Genomic DNA, 17562 nt, shown 5'->3' on the forward strand with positions numbered 1-17562 from the left:
TGGGCAAGGGGGCACAAGTGTGTGAAGTCAGTCAGACTATTCTGACAAGGACTCATCATGGGTCCAAAGCAAAGAGGTAGGAGTATTTCCATCTCCATAAAGAAATAGGCACGCTCCCATTTTTCTTGAAACATGTAGCCCTTTTATCTCGACCCTTCCACTTCAGAGTGAAATTTACAAGGGTACAAGAACTATTTGACCTTCCTCTTAGAGCTACCTCAGGGAGGCAGTAACACCTCAGCCACCACAATAAATGGTAGCTGTTGCTGGGCCTCGATATCAAAGGGACCACGCGGAGTGGCAAGGACTGTGGCCAACTCAAGAGGGGTGGACAGTCCAAAGGGCAGCCACCAGTCAGCTCTGGCTACAGCCATCATACAGGAAAGCTGGCCCAGAGCTGCCAGATCTTCTGATTTTCCAAGAAACCTAAAGACCAGGTTTCTTATTTGAACATTTTCAATATTAAAATATTGGCAACTAATTTTAAAAAATTGTTTAATCATCTTGCAGCCCAAACACAGCCATGAGACATCAGTCTGTGGTCCTTATGACTCTTCAGGGCAAACAGGTTTCCAAAGGCCTCTGACATTCCATGAGGTCACCTATCTGGCCTGATGTCCTCCACCTGGAATATTCTTCATCGGCTACCCAAATCTAACCGAGACTTCTAGGTATGGCCCCACACACTCCATAAAACTGCTCCTGACACGTCAGTTCATCTTCACAGACTCCCCCAAATTCCCTTAAACACTCCTCTCCATCACTTCTCTAACAGGCTTATATTTTACATTCTACACTACATCCTGCCAACAGCTCACAGCCCCTTAGGAGCACACATTCTATTCTACACATCTTAACCTCCTCAATTTAGAGTATTCTTTATAGATATATGACAACTATTTTTGTAATTAAAAAACAATTCTGTTGAAAAAAATCACTCATGGTGTCTAGCACAAGGATGATCCCAAGCTACGTCCTTATTAAATAGTTGATGAACCCTATGGGGCGCCTGGGTGGCTCAGTTGGTCGGGCGTCCGACTTCAGCTCAGGTCATGATCTCACAGTTTGTGGGTTCGAGCCCCACATTGGGCTCTGTGCTGACAGCTCGGAGCATGGAGCCTGCTTCAGATTCTGTGTCTCCCTCTCTCTCTGCTCCTCCCCCACTCATGCTGTCTCTGTCTCTCAAAAATAAAATAAAAAACATTAAAAACATTTTTAAAAAAATAGTTGGTGAACTTATTTAAATAACATAGAAATATAATTATTACACACAGAAACTTTCTGGATTCTTTTTCTAACTCATTTTACCAATAAAATCTAAAAGTTTCATCTTATTATTATTATTATTATTAAAGGCAGTCTCCCCAAAGTGCAAAACCTCCCAGGAAAAAAATCACTACAGTGATAGGTGTAAAAGCCCTGAGTGAGGGCTCAGCACATTTAGCAAATGATGACTGAATATAAGTCTAACAACCAAGTCATTTCTGTGAAGAGGAAGGAAATATAATTAAAATTCCAATGATTCAAAATATATTATTTCAAGCTACTCACAAAAATAAAGTGTTCTATAAAAGCACATAACTTCTTTTAAAGCATATTTTATTAGGATTCCTAAATATTCAAAGGAAAATCACTATCTTTCCTTTGTTTTTAATTTTTTTCGTGGGGCTCGAACTCATGACCGTGAGATCACGAGTCGCACACTCTGACCCAGCTAGGTGCCCCCATGTATTTCTTCCTTTTAACAGAAGTAGAAGCACTGTATGTCTGAGTTCATATCCATTTCTGTTCATCACTGCTAAGCTGCTCTTATAAAGTACATCAGAGGGGCACCTGGGTGGCTCTGTCAGTTAAGCCTCCAACTTCGGCTCAGGTCATGATCTCGAGGTTTGTGGGTTCAGGCCCCACGTCGGGCTCTGTGCTGACAGCTCAGAGCCTGGAGCTTCTTCAGATTCTATGTCTCCCTCTCTCTCTCTCTACCCTTCCCCCACTCACACTCGGTCTCTGTCTTTCTCTCTCTCTCAAAAATAAACATTAAAAACAGTTTTTTAATAAAGAAAGAATGAAAGAAACAAAGAAAGAAAATCAGAATAGTGTTAAATAACCAACTAAGAAAAGATTTTCCAGGCAGTTCTTTTTTTTTAAATATCATCTAAAACACATCCATTTTTTTTTAAAGTAATCTCTAAGCCCAACATGGGGCTCAAACTCCCAACCCCGAGAACAAGAGTCACATGCTCTACCGACTGAGCCAGCCAAGAGTCCCTCCAAGCAGTTCTTTAAAAGGACTTGACTGTTTTATGAACAAAGAGATCAACTAAGTGTATACAAAGAAAGTCTATTTAAGGGATCATTTCTTTTCTATGTTTATAATAGTCTTGTCTTCTCTATAAGTTTGTTTCTACTTGTGTCAGATTTAAGTTTTTATTGTTTTGTAATAATTTTTTTTACACGGAGTAGAAATTCATTCACTCTATCTCCTTTTGGAAGTGCTCAAAAATGTTTCATGATAATCAAGTTACTAACTTCCCATTTTAAAATGAGTTAAAAAGTATCCTAAACTGCCTCAGAATTTCTTCAAGTATATTTGGATAAAGCACACAAAAAGCATGATCTTATCTGCCTCAGATACATAACCCGATTTGCACACAGTCCACTTCTGGGGAACTGTGCTAATAAGAAAGCAGCAGCACACACAATACAAACGATAAAATGTCAAAAATGGGGGGGGGGGGGAACCACTCATGTTTGTTTTGCAAATACTTTTGGTGCTCACGTATGAATATTTTTGTATCATTCAGGAAATTTTTTTTCCTATTTCATAAAATAAGGACATCGCACTATGATGATCTTCTTCAGTTAGGTTTCTCATACCTAACTCTGGGTTAGCCTTTTGGGGGACTGGTGCAAGGAGACAGAAAAGAAGGGTAAGGCACAGTTTATGAGAAAGAAAAACCCCAGTTTTCTTCCTACTTGAAAAGGGAAAACCCCAGTTCTTCCCTACTGTGTGTTTCTTTCCCGAGAGTCTCCTTCACTACTCACAAAGCACATTTCACTTTGGGCACTTCTTGTCACCAAATGAGTGGGGTTCCCCTACACCAAGCAGGTCTCTGCAACACCAGCTAGGGGTCCTACAATTTAACTCAATTCTGACAGGCATCTCTCAACCCAAAGATAGCATCACATCCCACAGGTTAAGAGCTTAGTCCCATAAGACTGCCACCGCCCTTTCAGATGCCAGTCACGAGCCCACGTTATCACCGGTGTTGGTTATGACCAACTGGCTACTGACCAGAGGTTCCAACAACCCCTCCATGGGTTCAATTAATCTGCTGGAGTGGCTCACAGAACTCAGAGAAATACTTCATTATGTTTCCCAGTTTATTGAAGAATATGGTAAAGGATACAGATGAAAAGCCAGATGAAGAGATACACAGGGCAAGGAGCTTCTGTCCCGGTAGAGGTGGGGTGTGTCACCCCCCCCAGCACCCCCACCAGTATGTGTTCACCAACCTGGAAATTCTCCGAACCCTGTACTATCGGGATTTTTATGGAGGCTTCATCACGCGGGCATGATTGATCATTAACTCCATTTTCAGCCCTTCTCCCTGCTCAAGGGAATGGGGGGCAGGGCTGAAAATGTCAAGCTTCTATTCATGGCTTGGTCTTTCTAGCGACCAGCCTTCACCCAGAAACTATCCAGGAGCCCACCCAGAATGGCCTCATTTGAACCAAAGACCCTCCTATCACCCAGGAAATTACGTGAGTTTCAGGAGCCCTGCGTCAGGAATAGAGGTCAAAGACCAATATTAGAGCAAGAGATGCTCCTAATGTTACCGCGTAAGAAATCACAAGAGGATCGGGAGCTCTGTGCCAGGAAGCGGGGCCAGAGACCAACACACACCTTCTGGTATCTCACAGTCTGTCTCAGGAAGAGCTGGAAGGCCACAATTCCACTCAGAATCCTCCCTAACCCCCCCCCCCCCCCCCCCCCCCCCCGTTCCACAGCTGGGGACAGAGGCACATGGCCCAAGTGAACAGCTTCCTACCAGTGCTGGGAAGGTACTTTGGCTTAAAAGCCTGACTCTGAGTAGTCCAAACAATGAGAGCTTAGAAATCAGCAAACCCCATCTGACCCAGACAACTGCTAAGCTGCTTTTCAGGAGCCCGAAGGCCAGTTAGACAAGGAGCTTCTACATGGGAGTGCTTTCCTGACACACACACAGCCCACTGCCAACACTGATTCTACACACACACACACACACACACACACACACACACACACACACCCCACTCCATTCCCAGCAGTTCTTCATTCTAGAAGGATCCCTGGCACTTAAGGTAACCAAACCTCAATAAAACTAGGTAAGTGCTGAAAAATCATAGGTGCCCAAGTGGCCTGGATTCAAATATATTCCTAGGAAAAAATGGCAAGCCTCGATTAAACAAAAATACCCCTCAATCCTTCATTTGCAATGCACCAGTCTTATCTTTTATAAGATAACTACCTGAGTCCTTCACTCCATGTTCTTTGTACCTTTTGAATTTTGTACTGGGCACATATATTATCTACCCAAAGTAGCTTTTCTGACTAAACTACCCTAAGACTGTGTAAAGAAACGTTAGGGTCTTTTCTTTGGGTCCTTTCAGATTTCTCTTTTAAAAAGATTGCAGTACAGTACTTTCTTTTCTCTCCACTTGTACATTTCTCAACCACAACCTTTTTTAATAAACTCTCACCATCCTGTCACCACCACTTCTGTGCCTCACAGTCAAGGGAAAGAAGGTGGTTTTGAGGGCTGTTGCTGGTGTGTCTGCTGGGTTGCTTTAAGGGACAGAGGAGGACAGAGTAAAGGAAAACCAGGAGAACTGGAAGGGTGGGTAACAAAGCCTCATGGGAAATGGTGGCCTCCCACCTCTGCAATATCTCCCACCACTCTCCTCCACTTGGCCGCCAGCCACTCTGGCCTGCTTCCTGCTTTTCCTCCTGGCCAAAGTCGTCCCCCACTTGGGGCCTCAGTAATTGCTCTTCCCCTGCCCTGCCATTCAGAGCCTACCCAGCCACAATTTGCCAATCCCCTCCCCACTCTCAGCACCATCACACACTTATCTCCTGCCCAGCACCATCACTGCCTAAAATCAAGTTCACTGATATTTCTGCTCATTGACTGTCTCCCCGCATTTGTTATCAGAAACTTCACAAGAGCAAGAGCCTCCACTCTGCCTCATTCACAGCTGCATTCTAAGAACAGTGTCTGGCCCAGAAGCAGGCATTCAATAAAGTTTGTAAAATGAATGAATGAATATAAGAATGAACATTTTTCTCTACTCAAAGGGTCAGTAAGCTAGGAAGCAAGGGTTTCAAGAAGGCTGGGAAAAAGACTGTGGACATTCTTGAGCCATGTTACTTTAGGGCAGAAATTCTCAAACTGGATTCAAGGAAGTTTTCTTCGGTCTCAGAGGATTTTGCTCAACAAGTTGTCTTCAGGTGCATATGTTTTATTACTAAGTTTTAGGTTTGGGGATTTTATTTCCAAATCCAATTCCTTATTCTTTTATCCACATATCTTTTTTGCCTGTGATGGTTCCTTTGTTCTGTTTCGTATGTTAACCACCATAAAGGAAACACTTCAAGACTCAGCACTCACAAACTTGACATCATATCTCTTTCACTTTGACCTAGATAAGGAACAAAACGATGATGACAGGAAAATATTATGACCATCCCTATCAACCTTCATTTTCAAATTAATTACTCTACTATCAACTAAACTTTGGAATCCAGATTTGACATACACTGTTGGCTATGAACCACAATATTTTTTTTTTTTTCTGAGAGAGAGAGAGAGAGAGAGAGAGAGAGAGAGCGTGCGGGAGGGGGAGGTACAGAGAGAGAGGGGACAGAGGATCTGAAGTGGGCTCTGTGCAGCTAGCAGAGAGCCTGATGCGGGGCTTGAACTCACAAACCATGAGATCATGACCTGAGCCGAAGGCAGATGCTTACCCAACTGAGTCACCCAGGCGCCCTGGCTATCCACTGCTTGATTATAGTTTGTTGATGTATTTATTTACTTAGAAATAAAAGGTTCCAAGCTATCAGCAAAATGAAAATCCTTTTCCTCAGGTGATGAATCACTAGGATTGAGGATCAGTACATTTTATCAACCATCCGACACAAATCCTGCAAGATGGCATAGATTCACAAGTTCAACACCTGAAAGAAATCCTAAGTGCCCTGTCATGGGACGATCCACTGAGATTCCAAAAAGATCTACAACCAAATACGCATACACTCCCATTGGGCTGATACTCAACATTATCAGACACCTTGTCACTAAGATACTGGAAAAAAGAGACAGAAGACTTCCCTGAAACATTGTTATCACCACATTATTGGTAGACCCTAGCATTCAGTGTATTTGGGGTATTTTCAATTCCTCTACTAGACCGTAAGCTTAAAAACAGGGGCAATGTGTTCATTCATTCATTCACACAGTCAACAAATAGTATTGAGCATATACTATGTCCTAAACAACAAGGATACAGGAGTGAATAAAACAGACAAAAACTCCTATCCCCATGAACTAGCTTATATTCTAGTGAGAGGAAACAGACAACAACAAATGAGTACATACCATGTCTTGGTGGTGATTTGTGCTGCCAAGAAAAAACAAAGCCTAAGAGACACAGTGACAATGGACTGGTGTATTATATAGCATGATCGTTAAAGACCTGTCTGATGAGACGAAAACTAAGCAAAGACCCAAAAGAAGGGAGCTAGCCATGCAGATAATACGGAGAACAAACAGTACAGAGGCCAGTGTGGCTGGAGGAGAGGAATGAGTAAGAGGGAGAGTGGTAAGAGATGAGATCAGAGCTATGGCAGGGGACCCGAACATCCAGAGCCTTAGAGGTCATGGTGAAGACTGTGGATTCACAGAGACAGAATACCACTGGAGCAGAGGAGTGACATGATCTGACTTCTGTGTTGGAAGAATCACTCCAGCAGCTGTGGTAGACAAGACTAGAGGAGTGAGGGCAGAAGCAAGGAGACCAGTCAGGAAGATTCAGCAGTAGTCCAGACAAGCGGCAATCATGGGTTAGGGTAGGACAGCACAGTGGAGGTTGAAGGGTTAAGGTTAGGCAGGATCTGCTGTCAGGTTAGACGTGGATATGACAAAGGGAGAAGTCAAGGATGACTCCTAGATATCTAACCTGAGCAACTGGTAGCATGGAGACTTCACTTACTGAAAGAGGCACAACAGTAGGAGAAGCAGGTTTGTTGCCGTTTGTTTTTTGGTGGATGGAATCAAGAGTTCAGTTTGGGTATTTTAAGTTTGAGATGCCTATCAGATACCCAAATGGAAATACTGAGTAGACTGCAGGATATTCAAGCCCTGATTTCAGGAGAGAAATTAGGGCTAAACAGAGACAGCCGTAAGTAATCAGTATAAATACGGTACTTAAAGATGAGGCTAGATGAGATCACCTACTAGTGCGTGTTGGGGTGGAGGGTGGTTCAAAGACTGTGTCCTCGTGCACTGCAATGGAAGAAGTCAGGAAAATGAGGAGGAATACAACAATACTAACAAGGAACAACCAGAAAGAAAGGGAAGAACTAGAAAGATACCCTAGAAGCAAGGTAAGGAAAGTGTTTCAGGAAGAAAGGAAAGATGGGGTAACAAGGACTGAGAACTGGATTTGTTAACTTGTTATCTTAAAGACTGGTTTTGGCAGAATCACAGGAAAGAGTGCCTGACTGGAATGGGTTCGAGAGAGAATGGGAACCGGGATCGTGGAGACAGCAAGTACAGAAAAGTTTTGCTGTAAAAGGAAAAGAGAGAAATGGGATGGTAGCTGGAGGGAACATGGGGAAAGGGAGCAGTTCTTTTAAGATGGGAAATACTACAGCCTATTTGCCCTGGGAATGATAAAGTAGAGAAGGAAAGGCAATGAAGCAGGAAAGACAGGACACCGATCAGAGTGAGGCCCCTGGGCAGGTGGGAGGGGGTGCATACAAATGCACAGCAGGCAGACAGGCTGGCTTCATGAGGAACCACAGCCTTATTTACCTGGGAATTCCCAGGTTCTTACACAGAGACTAGTCCATAATAGGGCTCTCAAAAAATGAATAAACTAATGTATTCTCGAACAAGGGCCCTTCCTTTCTGTACTAGGCTATGAAGAAAAATATAGATTGCTTCACACAAAGTAGATAGGCAACACTATATTTACGGAGAAATGAGAATTGCTCAAAAGCAAAAAAAAAAAAAAAAGGTTAGGGCAAAGAATGGGAGAAAATGGAGATTGCAGTATGATTTCAGAACAGAAGTCACATCTCAGGAAACAGGCAGAAAAGGAGGTAGTGGGAGAAGTGTCTAACTGACTAACTGGTATTATTAGGTAGGCACAAGGGAACACACACACAAGAAAGCCTCCAGGAAAGACAGAGAAATGAGGAACAGAAATGTCCAGTCAGGTGACTGGATCAACGCACCCATCCTGATCTTAGAACAATGTAATACCGGACAATCACCAAGATCTGTTACAAAAAGACTCTCCAAACAGCCTGGGATCTACTGGAAGCTCTTCGTCATGGTTATCGCCTCTGGGATTACCACCCGTGTTTTACTCCCCTGTCTAGAGCCCAGGGGAAGGTGTGGTCTTGCAGTGACGTCCTTCCACCTGCTCCTCTAGGAGTCAGTTTTACTGACAAACACTAAGGCCACCAGAGTCTCTGCCCACTGAGATCTCCCTTATCAATCATCTACATACCCAACCTCGAGTTCAAGGAGCTGAGAAAATGAAATGGCAACCCCTTGCCAAGAGATGGAAAAGCCCAACAAACCAAACTAAGACCCTTAAAGACAGTATTGTCCTTTCTTATTAAAAGCAGTTTTAGGGACACCTGGGTGGCTCAGTCGGTTAAGCGTCCGGCTTTGGCTCAGGTCATGATCTCACGGTCCATGAGTTCGAGCCCCACGTCGGGCTCTGGGCTGACAGCTCAGAGCCTGGAACCTGTGTCAGATTCTGTGTCTGCCCCTCCTCTGCTCATGCACTCTCTCTCTCTCTCTCTCTCTCTCAAAAACAAATTTAAAAAATAATAAAAATTAAAAAATAATAAAAGCAGTTTTAATTTTTAATATACAGGGAAATCTAACTGAGAAAGATCCTATCAGTACTTTTTTTTTTTCCCTTGAGTAAAAACAGACCCAATAGGCACAGCTTTAACTTTCCTAGGGACTGTGACATCATCTGGTGTATAGCCTGTGTCACTGGCCTTTGTGAGTATTTCACACTGCTAGATAGTTCAACTGTCTAAAAGGCCTGTTATACTCCCCCCACTCCACTCTGGGGAGGGTACAAAGCAAGCCCACTCCTAGTGTGTCTCACTTCCTGTCATTATAGAGGCTCCAAAAAGGGGGAAGAAGGAAAATCGCAACTGGAAGTGCTTTCGGAGAGGCAAAGTTGAATAACAGGACAAAGATGAATGTTATATTACCCAATCCAGAACAATAAAGTCTTACTCAAGAGATCAGTTTCAGTCTTCTATACTGTTTAGGATAAAATATTAACTGGAAGATACGGCAGATTAAAAATATACACGCATATGTATTTGCTAATCCTTTTTGTGGGTCCAAGATCTTATCTTAAATGTAGGCCTACTATTGAACAGTGAGTTGTCTTTCACATACCACACCCATCATGACCTATGTTTTCCAGTTCAGGTTTCTATAAAGAAAAAAAAAACACCCTGAAAACATTCATGTGCAGATCTATGTGCAGAGTCCTTCTAGACTTTCAAGACTCCCTTTCCAACTCTTACAGTTTGCTTACCCATATAACTGAGCAGTAATTTCTTTTAATGACTTGCAATTGAGTCATTCTAAAGCATTTGAGGGGCGCCTGGGTGGCTCAGTCGGTTGAGCATCCGACTTCGGCTCAGGTCATGATCTCACAGCTCATGAGTTAGAGCCCCGCGTCAGGCTCTGTGCTGACAGCTCAGAGCCTGGAGCCTGCTTCGGATTCTGTGTCTCCCTCTCTCTCTGCCCCTAACCCACTCACATTCTGTCTCTATCTCTCTCAAAAATAAATAAACGTTAAAAAAATTTTTTAATAAATAAATAAAGCATTTGAAATACAAAACCATTCTTTTTGAATTCAAATTTCATGGGCTTACATCATATTTAATTACACTGCAGAATTACAATAACACGAATGATGAATATAAACAAATACAGGAATAAATATAACTGAATCTTTGTAAGCACACAATTGGCTGGGAGGCCTCATGGTTGGGGGGTTATATCAGACCCAGTGGCAGAGAGGGCAACACGAAGTATTCAGTGCACCAAGTTGGTTAAAGCAGTGGCTGGGTAAAAGACTCTCTACTGTGTACCAGGCTCAAAGTACTGTAATAAATATGTTACTTATCATGAATGCCCCAAAATTAACAATCAGTAAAACTTGTAAGTGGGGGGGGGGGGGGTGGGGATTTTCCGGCTATTGATTCTTATTTATCAACAGGAAAAACAGCCAGAGGTTTGAAGGAAAGGAAATTCCTTGTCTTCATGCTGTTGGGCCTGTTTGTTCTATCTCTCCCACTAGACTCCAAGCTCCCTACATGTCTGTTTCCTTTTATCTCAATAAACTTGCTCAGTTCACTTGCTGAGTATGTTCCCACTTCCTAACGTGGATCTTATAAGTAAAATTTCCTGGGGCTGAAAAAAAACGTTAGAAGGTCTGATTCACAGTCTACTACCTGCTAATATTTTCTATCTCTTTTTCTTTACATTGTATGTATGTTTCCTGACACTGGTTAATTGAATTTATTAACCAGGGTTCCATTTATATTTATATTACTGTTATATTAATACTAATAATATTCTATGAACTATTCTATCTTGATTAAAGCCATAAGTTCCCATTACAAAATAAAACCAGGCTGAATGTCCTACTGAGTTTGAATTTCACATTCCCACAATATGTGGCAGCTAATACTTCCAGTTTCTGGCACTTCTATTGAGAACATAAAAGTTCTCCCGGAACTAACAAATTACTTCCCTTCTAACACAATTATGTAATCTGAGAGTTGAACGACACCCTAGAGATTATTTTGTGGTCCAAAATCCCTCCCAATTAAGGGATCCCATCAATAAGTACTCAATTTGGGGGGACAGGGAAGGATGTTTATCTTTAAATCCCACATTATAGGGTTCTGCACCCAGAGTAGGCTCTTAATACATACTTGTTTAGTTGAACTGAACAAGTCTAAAATGGGTGCATTTCATTAATTTTCTTGTTCTTTCTGGGCTTTTAGCTGTAACATCCACTGAATCTGTAATTAAAAATTTGCATGAATCTTCTGCTCATTAGCCAATGTTCAAAAAGAAATTCAAGGAAACTCCACAATCAGTCAAATGTTTTAACATTAAGCCTACTAATGGCTAATGTCAGTACATAATAAAACTAAAGAAAATGGAAAATCAAGTTTTAGTTTGCGTATGGCCTATAAAGAGTTGCCAATTTATCCAAAATACTCACATGTTCTCAATTTCTAGTATGAGTTTTTAAAAATGAATAAAGTCTTGCATCCTTCATACAACTAAATTATACACCCTTCTACTTATAATTGGGGTGCTCACAGACTTCACCACAGTACTGAAGACATGTTATTATGCTAATTAATTTTCCCTCCAGTTAAAACAGACTGTGATCCCATCTGATTTCCCATAATATGATATGATAAGAGAACAAAGCCTGTGGAGCAGTAAACACCACCAACAATTTTACCTTACTCAAGTATGTATTCCAAAACTATGTAATTTACAACATGGCCCTACTTAGTACCTCTACTACCAGGCATCTGTTTTGGGGACTTTTACAATATATGATAGGACACAAAGTATATATTTCCAAATTCCATTTCCTTCTGTTTTACTGAAAGGGAACACACACACACACACACACACACACACACACACACAGCCCCTCAACAGCACAATTACTGCTTTACTAAATTTTTTCAGGCAATAATTTAAAGTCCCACTTCCTCCTAAATATCTCTGGACAGCAACTCTTGGCAATCCATCTGTCTCTTTCATCACAGCTTCTTTTCATAACTAACGGGTCAAGTTCCGCTCCCCCCATTTCAACACCATGCACTGTACTTGTAGCCTGCCGCGATAGCTCACTGCTGAATGCCAGAATATAGCATATTGAATTTCACTGTCCTTCATTGTTTCCACTTTAACTGCCATTTTACCCCCATGCACAGGAGACAAACGCTTTCCCACAGGCATCTTATGAATTTCCAAAGCAGCTAATTCGTTGTGGATTTACAAAAACGTTTGCCTTCTCTAAATTCCCTTTATCACCACAGAAACGGCTCTGAAAAGCTGAGATTTTTTTTTTTAAGTACCCCAAGCAAAAACTGATTTTAAGCATTTCTATTTAGCTAGCAAATTTAATCCTAAAGGCCTTCCTATAGGGCAATGTCAGGGCACAGATCTGAAACACCGCCTTTGGCCTTCCCAATGAAAATGAAATATTTTCAGCCCATAAAAATTATCTTATCAAATGTCCTTTCTTCTCAGCTACACCAGAAGGGGCTACCCAGCGCATTGTAAAATAAACAATTAGCTTTGGCTTTTGCACTACGCCCTAAATCTTCCCAACCCCCCCCTCCCCCACCTCAGGCTCACAGACACACATAATCCCTCTACAACCCCGAAACCCGCCAGTGAAGTGGACTATTTCTCTGGCACAAAGGGCCGGCCTGTGCCTCGTGCACCGCGGCCTCTGCACACATGTGCGGGCTGACAAGTGCTGAGCTGCCCTTCCTGGATCCAAAGCTGGAGGCCTGGCCCGAAAGCCACACACTTCCCCACCCACCGCCTTCTCTCCGCCGCCACTCTCCCCTATGACAGGCGACGGGCTCTGAAGCTCCCTCGGCCGGATCGGTGCCGTGTGACCACGCTCGGACCCGCTTCCCCTCCGCCCACCGTCCTTTTTCCTCTCTCCTCTTCCTCGGTTCAAGAAATTCCGTCGGAACTTCATTCAGACGAAAGGAGCGGCCCTGCCAGGGGCGGCAGCACACCCTCCCCCGGCGGCCGCGCCCCCCGCGCCTCGGCTGGCGGTGGCCGCCGACTCCGGCGACCCCCGGCCCGCTGGGCCCGGAGCCTCACCTCCTCCTCGCTCTCGCTGCGGAAACACAGGCACGCGGCCCGCTTCTTGTAGCCGTCGCCGTCATAGGTGCGAGTCTGATTCGACTTGAGCTTCATCATCCTCCGGGCCCGGGTGGGGGTGCGGAGCGGGTCGCGGGAGTCGAGGGTGGGGAGCCCGCTCCGGACGGACGCGCGCGCGCGTCCTCGGCTCGGCCAAAGGAAGCAGGGAGGGGAAGCCGCTTCTCCGCTACACGGCTCGGCCGCTGGCCCGCCACGGCTGCCTCATTCCCCCCGGCCCAGGCCCCGCGCCGCCGCCGCCGTCACGGCTGCCGTCGCCGCTGCCGCCACGGCCGCCGCCCCCTCTGCCGCCGCCACCCCCGACGACGACCGCGCCGCCATCTTGGGCGCGCTGCGTCAGCGGCGTAAAGCCGCGCCGGCCTGCGGGACGGCCGCGCGCTCGCAGCGCAGGCCGCGTCCGGGAATCGCACCCTCCCAGTCCGCGCGGCGTAAACGAGCGTCTGGAATGAAAGGGCCGTGCGAATGGAGACGGCCGCAACGCCAGGAGCGTAGGGGTGGGGAAGGTGGGGCGTGCGCGGAGGAAGTCCGGGGAGAAAGGGGTGCGGACGCACGGTCGCCCCGCTCGGCTGAGCAGCGGCCGGAGCGGAGATCCGGCTATCCAGCTACGCGGCCTGGCGAAGGGAGAGCGGCGGACTTGCCCAAGGTCACACCGCAGTTCCACGGACGAAGATGACCCAAGGTCAGGCCGCCCGATCTCGGCCTTGTCCGTTCATCTGGGAGGGGGTGAAGGGGAAGGTCTGGAGGAAAAAGTGGGATGCGATTAAACCCCCTGGAGTGTGCAACCTAAATTATCTGGGATTAGGCACTGCACGTCAACGCGGGTGGGGCGTGGCGGATGCACATTCAATTGACATCCAGAAGCTGTGGAAGTCTCAGGGGCTGGGACATTAACAGATGTTTATCCTTCAATCCTTGATTGGTGCAAAAACAAATGCTTTCTCTTAAGGTAAACAGAAGGTCCAGAAAAGGAAGATGGGTGTGTGTGTACGTACACACATAATGCAAATCATAAGGCATCATCGTTCCTGGCAATAAACGAGGACTATATAGTGTGGATGTCAAACACATATATTCTCCAGGGGAAAATATATACCCACACGCTGTAGAGCAAGGAAAAATGTATATAACCTGTGGATATTCTCAGCAGCCCAGACCAAACATAATACGATTCCCGTTCCCTGAATGTGCAATATTTGTCTATGAATTGTTTATTTCCCTTCTTTAACTTGCTTGTATTTTGCACAGTCAAAAAAAACCAGGTTCTAAACCAAACCTGGGTTGGGATCTCAATTATATCATTTATTTACCCCTCTATTTGGCACATGGTAGTAACTTAATACATTGCAACTAGTATTACTGATACTTCACTCAATGCTTGACACGTAAAATGTGGAGTTTCAGTTAATTTGGGTCAATCCACATGCAATACAATTCCCAAAATCTTGGTCATTTTGGTTGTCTTTATAGCTTTCTCTTCTGCCATTACATCTCTGAAAGGAAGGAAGAAAGAAAACAAGTTCTGACTGTAGAAATCCTCTAACGTGTTTGTCAAAAATTTGAAAAATACAGAGGGCATACAAAATTAAATCACGTATCTCTGAGCACATTCAGTAGAGATTTGTAGCCCTGCCCCCACCCCCCACCCCCACCCCCACCCCCGGTCTTTTCCCCCATGTTACTACTTTTTTTTTTTTTAATAACACTTCTAATTACTACCTAATAGTCCATCATAGGGATGCACCATCAATTATTTTATCTTTTCCCCATCGTTAGAAGTTTAGGTTATGTCCCCTGTTTCATTAGAACAGCAATGAATGTCCATGAACATAACTCCTTAACCCTATCTCAGGTATTTCCTCAAGATAAATTCCCAGAGGCAGACCAAGGGGGTAGGAATATCTTTGTGGCTCTTGCTGCCTGTTGCCAAAGCCTTTGCAGAAAAGTCTATGAGTGTAATCAATCCAGCAACTATACAGCCACAGTGTACTATCTGCTGTTTTCTTAAGGTTGAGAGCAGAAATGCAAATGACATTCCTGGTCTCAGTACACCAGAGTGAAGGTAATAAGCAAGTTAGATTGTAAACTCCTCACGGGCAGGCCCTGTGTCATCTACCTGCATGTCTCCACCTTCTAGCACAAGGCCTTGTCCAAAATAAGAGCTCAGTAAATGTTGATTAAGTAGGTGGATGCAGTTTTTCTGTTGTTTCTAATTCCTTCCCCAGCTTACGGGCCTGTGTAGTTGCAAGAACCCACAGGACCACTCCAGGTTTCTTGCTTTTGTAGTAATTACTTTTCCTTTGTAATTACTTTTTCTTTTTACTTTCAACCAAAGGATCCCACCCTTTCCTGGAAGATAGCAGTAAAGACCAGATTTAAATTCATTAAAAAATTATTATTATATTATTCCAGTTAAATACTTCTCCAAAAGTGCTACAAGAAAGAACTAGTATGGGGGCACCTAGGTGGCTCAGTGGGTTGAAGTGTCCGACTTCAGCTCAGGTCATGATCTCACCATTCGTGAGTTCGAGCCCCTAGTTGTGCTGACAGTTCAGAGCCTGGAGCCTGCTTCAGATTTTGTGTCTCCCTCTCTCTTTGCCCCTCCCCTGCTTGTTCTCTCTCTCTCCCTCTCTCTGTCTCTCAAAAATAAATAAAAAACATTTTAAAAATTAAAAAAAAAACCTACTTACAGTTTCTTGAATCTCTAGGGCATCATCCAAGTCTTTGAACATGCTTCCCTGGTGTCTAGAAGGCTTTTCTTCCAAGACCCTCACTTCATTGTTTCTCCCCACCAACCCAGAGGAAGCCAAATTATATTTATCCTTCGAAACTCAAATTGAGGGGCTCTTGATTTCAGCTCAGGTCATAATCTCATAGTTCATGTGATCAAGCCCCACATCAGGCTCTACCCTGACAGCACAGAACATGCTTGGGATTCTCTCTCACCCTCTCTCTCTACCCCACCGTCTCTCTCTCCCTCTCTCAAAATAAATAAATATTTTTAAAAACTTGAATTAAGGGGCACCTGGGTGGCTCAGTTAGTTAAGCATCCGACTTCAGCTTAGGTCATGATCTCGCAGTTGGTGGTTTCAAGCCCCATGTCAGGCTCTGTGCTGACAGCTCAGAGCCTGCAGCCTGCTTCAGATTCTGTGTCTCCCTCTCGCTCTCCCCCTACCCCACTCATGCTCTGTTTCTCTCCGTCTCAAAAATAAAAAGATGTAAACAATAAATAGATAAATAAATGAATTAAAAGTTACCTCCTCCCGGGGTGCCAGGGTGGCTTAGTCAGTTAGGCGTCTGACTCTTGATCTCAGCTCAGGTCTTGATCTCAGGGTTGTGAGTTCAAGCCCCACCACATAGGGCCCTGAGCTGGGCATGAAGCCTACTTAAAAAAAAAAAAAAAAAAAAAAAAAAAAGGCTACCTCTGGCCTGAGTTTGCCCTGCTTTATCACATTGTCACATGGTACAGTATTGTCACAGTTTTCTTGCCAATCTCACATTTTAAACTTCTTGAAGGCAGTCTATGTTTCACTTATCCTTGTTTATTTCACTCTGCAGTTATCTCAGGGCCTGACATAGAACACACCTCAAAACAATTTTGTTAATGAAAGAACAACCCCTGCTCTTCCAAAACCTGATCTTGAGTACAGAGCTTAATTACTTGCTCAGTATGGAATGAGACTCACTTGTCTGTAGGAACACCACCCCCCCCAACGACACACCCAAAATCTGCCCTTTGAATGAAGATCACATAGCATTCTCCTGATCCCACACTTCAGGGATCATCCATAGTAACTTTTTAGGGTTAATCCTGAATGGAATGACAAAATACAGAAAATTGGTTTTCACAGGTTCCTTGCTCCATCCTGCGTCCTTAACATGCCATTCACTCTGTCCACCTCCCAGGACTACCTTGTCCATCCCATCAAGTCCCCCAGGAGCACCTAGTGTTTCTGATCCCTGCTGTTGTAGTACTTACCCATTGATGCATAACAAATCTCAAAACGTAGTGACTTAAAACATGAATCACTTCTCATGATTTCTGTGGGTTAAGAATCTTGGAGTTGAGGCACCTGGGTGGTTCTGTAGGTAAAGCTACAGGTCTTGATTTCGGCTCAGGTCACGATTTCACAGATCATGGAATCGAGCCCCACATCAGGCTTTTTGTGCTGGGCATGGAGCCTGCTTGCCAGTCTCTGTCTCTCTCTGCCCCTCCCCTGCTCTTTCTCTCCCTCAAAAAATAAACGTTAAAAAAAAAAAGAATCCAGGGTGCCTGGGTGGCTCAGTTGGTTAAGCGTCCCACTTTGGCTCAAGTCATGGT

The 17562-nt window shown here is 44.2% G+C and overlaps 1 protein-coding gene across 1 annotated transcript in view; it reads right to left on the reverse strand.

The window, feature by feature from the left end:
• The window catches only part of NUDT3 (nudix hydrolase 3), a 126468-nt gene extending 112992 nt beyond the window's left edge, over window positions 1-13476 (reverse strand). Inside the window, exon 1 of the mRNA XM_047858025.1 lies at window positions 13188-13476. Coding sequence (XP_047713981.1) covers window positions 13188-13286 — 99 coding nt within the window. The 5' untranslated portion in view covers window positions 13287-13476. The remainder of the gene's footprint in view (window positions 1-13187) is intronic.
• Window positions 13477-17562: the final 4086 nt, after the last annotated feature.

Source organism: Prionailurus viverrinus, chromosome B2, assembly GCF_022837055.1.
Source record: "Prionailurus viverrinus isolate Anna chromosome B2, UM_Priviv_1.0, whole genome shotgun sequence".
Lineage (NCBI taxonomy): Eukaryota > Metazoa > Chordata > Mammalia > Carnivora > Felidae > Prionailurus > Prionailurus viverrinus.